The sequence below is a fragment of the Telopea speciosissima genome, chromosome 8 (assembly GCF_018873765.1).
Source record: "Telopea speciosissima isolate NSW1024214 ecotype Mountain lineage chromosome 8, Tspe_v1, whole genome shotgun sequence".
In the NCBI taxonomy this organism is placed as follows: Eukaryota; Viridiplantae; Streptophyta; class Magnoliopsida; order Proteales; family Proteaceae; genus Telopea; species Telopea speciosissima.
This window is the reverse complement of record NC_057923.1, coordinates 21,802,067-21,808,231: the sequence shown is the minus strand read 5'-3', so window position 1 is coordinate 21,808,231 and position 6,165 is coordinate 21,802,067. Positions and strand designations below refer to the sequence as shown.

General features: G+C 40.4%; 1 protein-coding gene across 1 annotated transcript; it reads right to left on the bottom strand.

The window, feature by feature from the left end:
• Positions 1 to 478: 478 nt before the first annotated feature.
• On the bottom strand, positions 479 to 3,139 carry LOC122670690. The gene is made up of 2 exons (XM_043867650.1): positions 2,867 to 3,139; positions 479 to 1,174 (listed from the first exon to the last, which is right to left on the bottom strand). Exons 1-2 carry the CDS (start codon positions 3,060 to 3,062, stop codon positions 516 to 518), a joined length of 855 nt encoding a protein of 284 aa, XP_043723585.1. The 5' UTR covers positions 3,063 to 3,139; the 3' UTR covers positions 479 to 515.
• Between the last annotated feature and the right edge of the window lie 3,026 nt (positions 3,140 to 6,165).

The window sequence follows — 6,165 nt, the reverse complement described above, 5'->3', positions numbered from 1 at the left end:
GAAGGCACGAATGGGGCTGGGCAGGGATGTTACATGAGAGGGGGGGGGGGGGTGGGGAGACAGGACAAGGGGAGAGAGACAAGAAGGGTGGAGAAGAGAGTGGGAGCCGGAAGGGAGAGCCAGGCGGCAAGGCCAAAGAGAAAAAAGGATGAGATTTTCAATGAACTTTTTAGTGTGATTTTACCAAAAAGGAGAAAAGTTCTTTATGGGAGAAAACCACCCATGCCCACACACAGACAAGGTGAAATGACTATCCTGACCCCCATGAAAGGCACAAATCCCACCCCCATGATTTCAATGCATGCTTTCATTGCCCCCTGCACAGACTGGGGCCACACTCCCCACACAGAGCACCGACCCTACAAAAATTATCCCTCTATTCCTCCTTAACAAAAATATTTGTTGTGAGGGTAAAATGATGCTAGTGAAGTGATAGATTTCACTTGCCAGAGTGACGTGAAAGATTACCCTAAACAAAAAACGCAGCAAAACTGAAGGTGTAAACACTTAAAACACTAAATCCAACGCTGTAACAGGGAAACCCCACAAACAATAATAACAACGCAAACACTGCAGTCCAAAAAGGCCGCAGTAATCACCTTCTGCAAAACCAACCCCATCTCCAACGCCTTTCCTAGTCCCTCTGCCCAATCGTACCCATCTTCAGAAGATGTTTGTCTTGCTTCTTCATGAGCTTTGTAAGAGTGCCCTTTCTTCTCAAGTAGCAGCAATGCAAGCACAATAGAAACATCGGTCAACAGTATTAGATAAACTGGTCTAAGCGCCATGATGTTCCTTACGAAGCTGCTGCCAAGTAAAGGAACCCTGAGATGAGATAGAACGACGATAAGGGCAATGCCAATAGAACTAAGCAGACGGGTTCTCTCAGAAGCAGAGATTGAGGAACTAATTCGGCTGGCAGTGAAAATTTTGGAGTGATGCCGCCTGGGTTCGATACTTAGTTCAGCATCAACCATTGAAGTAGGGAAGTTTTGAGCTGCTGAGTTCTTGCTGCTGGTGTCCAGAGGAACAGCTTTTAGGTAGTCAACATTTGTCTCACATTTCTGCAGCCGGGGCTCCATTCTGCTTTTGGTACCAATGGCAGCATTGCTATTGCTGGTCTCATGTTTTGTTGAGGCAGTGCCAGGGTCATATTCCTCACCTTGAAAAGGGACTGTAATACCAAAAGGACCAATGAGCAACAATGTGGAATATATGGTAGGAATTGAAGACATAATATTTAATACCATAACCATAGACATCTTGCAATATATTGAACTACCTACGTCTTTGTGGTGCACTGACAAGGTGACCTAACTTTTCTCAGATTTGAAGATTAGATAGTTAATTGGGTCTCGGCACACATCATTTTAGTTATTAATTCAATTACGATACAAAACCACTATGTAGACCACTGGAACATAAGTTAATGAAAATACAGAGTTAAATTTTTGGGTAAATTAAGTGGTAAATGTCTGAATTCGTAAAATTCCAATTCTTTCTTTACTGGAATTACCATTTGCCAGGAAGCCATATTTCCTAGCATTTTTGTCAAAAATAAGGATTTCAACCAATATACAGATGATGCAAATCTCCCTCCAAAATTATAATTTTGATGTACACCTAATGCATACATCAAAGGGTGCCACAAATTGGTTTTGTTTATACCTCTGATGCTTTTAGTTTTTCTATTCTGAGAATACAAGCATATTTTTCTCCTCCCTTTGGAGGTTTTCAAGAAATCCAAGAAAGGATATAGAAGTTTTCTGATTGTTTTCTAATTCACATTTACAAACTTTAATGACCCAATAATTTACCAAGGTGCTCTTGTTCTCGATCCTTAAGTTCACATTCTGTGAGTCAAAGCACTCACAATCCTTTACTTCAAGTGCCTGAAAGAAGCATATACAGTAGATGGGGTTGGGAGTACATTTGAAAGCCAAGAATACTTTAATTTATTAGGACATCTCTAAACCTAAAATCCATGCTGGGTGGAGGTGCTTCCCTTGGTTCCTTACCTTATTTTCAGGTTTAATGAAACTTAAAATTCATATAATACATACATGATGTGAAAGCACAGAAAAACTCAAGGGGCGATTTCAATTAGGCGCTCTCATGCTATTGCTCCCATATCATTTCTCGCTCTCGCATTGTGCCTAGCAACTTCATGTTAAATCCAAAGCTTGCATGTTTTTTGATTTACAAATTGATACTTCCACCATCATTGTAGTGAAAGGCTTCACTCTAGCATTTGACTTCTATCAATATCTTATATCTTCTTCTCTTCTGTTATTCCCAAATATTTCCAAGTTTTTCACTCTGTTTATTTCAGATCCCTACTCTGAGTATCCTACAAGTTCTGTTCCTTCTTCCCTCCATAACCCCCCCCCCCCAATATATATATATATATATAATATTTGCTTTTTTAAGTTAAATATTGTGAAAAAGGGAACCCCTAATATCTAAATTTTCCTGCACATTTACAACAAAACTGACCCTAGAATTCCTAGAACTTGTATAAGCAAATTTCATGTACATTGACACTAGAACAGTGACGAGACATTGAAAGGTTTCAATAAGATGGCAAACAACGAAACCCTGTTGTCTAACAAAATAATTTCTTTCACTTTAGTTTCAAATAAGTATCTCCCCTAGTTTACACACAGATCTAGCACAACATGATTCACACCTGATGACACTAATAAAATTTACAGCCAGTCGATCACAAAAGATTTCAAATCAATGGAACCAAAAAACTTCCTAAAGTTCGTAAGGTAAAGGGAATCAAACCGATTGATTCTTTGAATTCTTCAGAAAGAAAGAAAGAAAGGGAGGAGGGGGGGGGGGGTTGAGAAGAAAAAGATACCATTGCTTTGAATAGACGGATAGGATTGTTGTTTCTGATCATAGAAAGAAAACTCTGGTGATGATACTGTGTGAGAAAGATGTGATTGTGATGATGGTGGTGGTAAATTTTGGGTTCGGCCAGTGATGAGAGCGAGCCGATCAGATCCCCTCTCGGCAATTTTTCTTCGTCGACTGTCTCTGGCGCTCGTTGCCATATCAATCACTCTGGCCTCTGTGTTGTCTTTGCAAGAGTTATTGAAACTTCAAGAAAAAATACTTGGTCCGAAGTTCGATTTGATCTTCTATCTTTCTCTCCTCAGCAACCCTAATACCATATGGGCTTATGGTGTCAGTTCGTGACACGGATTACGATCCAGTTTCATCATTCAAGCTTCCAATTTTAACCCTCTTCGAATCTGCATACGGATCTTTTTCCGGATCAATAATTTCTTGAAGTGAGGGTTTCATACATGTATTTTTTTTTTTGGGAAAATTACATTCCCCTCTCCTGTACTTTGGCCTAATTACACGTTCATTCCCTTAGTTTTCCCACCTTACATTCAATTCCCCTGTAGTTTTCAAACAATTATTAATTCCTCCCATGCCGTTAGCATCTGTCTGTTATGTGCTAACGTGGCGTAGTTAGATTTTTTATAATACCCAACCTAACCCTTGGCCATTGTAAGATGACCCATTTACCCTTTTAATAAAAATAACAAGGGAAAGGGAGAAAGACATTTCCATTTTCAAACTTCATCTTCAACCTCTGAGCCGTGAAATCTCTGACGATGATGCACCCTACTATTGTCTGAGTTTGATGTTCTGCGTCTAGAGAAGAAAGGCGCGGAGAAGGTATGTGTGAAACCCTAACTTCCTCCTTTGATTTCAACCATTTTAGCTTTCGAACTCATTCTTCTTCCTTCGTGACCTAAAATTTATTCCATACACAGGTAGCTATGGCTAATGCTGGTTTGGAGAATGAGATGGGAAGTTAATTCCTCTTCTTCCATACACTGACAAGCTCGCCCTAATTCCTCTCCTTCAATCGATTTGAGGTATACCATACACTGGCTCGCCCTAATTCTTCTATTGTACTCCATTTAGGGATTTTTTCATCGCTTTGTTGTTGATGTAATACATTGAGATTTCCTCTCTTTTTTTGTTGATGCAATACAACCAGAACTTGGGATTCATTGATTTTAGATGGGCTAGTCTTTGCAATATAATAGATTAATAGGAGCTCCATGCATGGCCTGTTGAAACCAAAGCTTGTTAACCATGATATTGGTATGAGAAGGAAAAATCCCACTGTAAGTACCGCGGTCCCCGGTGATAAGGTTTCCTCGTCACTCGTATGTCGACACACTATTGGTCGGGTAGTACAGGGGGTATCATTTTGACACATCATCATGGGGTAGGGATCATGTTTCATAAAATATTAAAATAATAAAGAGTCGCCACTTAGGGTTAGGGCCTAGGACCCAATGGGTGTAGCCCTATCCGTTATGAACGAAAACGGGCCACATGATTCCATATGGTCTAGTCAGAGATTCGGGTAAGGGATCAGGTTACAAGCATGAGAAGGTGTTAGGCACCCATCTTGCCCGGCAAAAAAATCGATCTTTCTGTTATAGATGCTGGAATGGTGAATACTCTCTCTTTATGATGATGAAATTACATAATGTACATTATACTTACATTTACAATATATACATTGAATGATAAAACACGAAGGACTACATTGTCAATGATGGAAATATAGTAAATGTACCTCTATGTGAGTATACCTTGGATCTCGGTGATCCCCTGGCTCAGGGGGAGACGAACGAATGGACCAACACGGGCTTTTTCGAATTGAGTAACGACTCTTTTAGATGTCTTTTCGTTATTTGTAAATGGACAGAATAACGGCTGCAAAGGGGATTATTGTTATTCGTACACTGACGGGATAACGAATTAGAGGGATAAAATCTCTCCTTACTTGAACGGGTAATTAACGGATCTACCCGTGCCTTTGAAGGCTCGCTCCAACGGACGCTCAAGAGAGAGGGAATCAGGGAAAATAGGCTCAAACACAAGCTAGGGGGGTCTCCCTGCCCGAAAAAAATCTGTTTTTGAAGGAAGAGGGACCCTCCTATTTATAGGGGGGACCCCTTCATGGGCCTGGAGGGGTCCACCATGGCGTCGTGGTCGACATCAGGAGGCTGACGTCGAAAGTCCCCCTGACGGTGTGATTTTGTACTTGGTTGTCGTGGGGGGCCTCCACAGGGCTGTGGGGTACTGTCCATAGTGCCGTGGTCAGTGAGGTTCTTCCTTTTTCCACTTTTTTGGCCAAAATGGGTTTTTTTCGTGTTTGGGGTATGTTTGGGCCCATAGGCCCGGTCTTTTTGGGTCCTAGGGAAGGAAGAGAGGTGCAACGTCCATCGTCCGTATCCCGTCGTCATCATCGCCAGAGGTGGTGACAAAATTTAAGTGTCTACAGTTTGCCCCTCTTTGGCCGAGGCCTGTGCTCGCAACCGAAGGGTAAAGACAAAAGACTAGCTGGTTTTATCACCAAGAGCATGTACTGCTGTCGCCTTGCTCAACAGTGATCGAGTTGCAAAAAGTCATAAATTCTTTCGATAAACCTCAAAAGAATCGAGCGATTAAAGTTTTCCGTTAAACCACGGAAAAACAAAATCATTGCAATTAATCATGGTAAAATCTTCCGATAATCCTCGAAAGCGAAAATCATGCTGACGTATAATGCTCAGGGGTATCAGTCAACCAAACCTATTGTATAAGTAACATTGCAGGGGAAGTGTTACTAATTAATAGAAAGCAGATCAGCAATGGGGCTTCAGCCACCCCACACCCACTCATTCAGTAAAATCAAATGTAACATAAAGTTTCATGATGTATAGTGAAATGTCAAAAATGAATTGTGTTTGTCAATCCATACAACATATGAATAACTGTGCAATAGGCTGAGGCATAGACCCAAGCTTTACATGCTATAAATCCAAGATTTGTCATCAGATTTATTTGATATTTTGTTTAGCAGAAATCCTTAAGTGTTTTAGTCTCTTAATTTTACACTTGGATGCTATTTATTAAGATAATATTTTTAGCAAATATTTAAATATTTGCTGACCCATATCATCAATGTTGATTTTTTTTTGTTTATGCACAGCCCTAGTAATGGATGTAATATGCAATATTGAATTTACTTGGTAAGATAAATGGGCACAGAAGAAGGTTGATCCAAAGAGGTATGGCTACCTAGACATGATCTGTGACATATATAATACAGTGCTTAAAGAAGTCCATGTGGGTCAT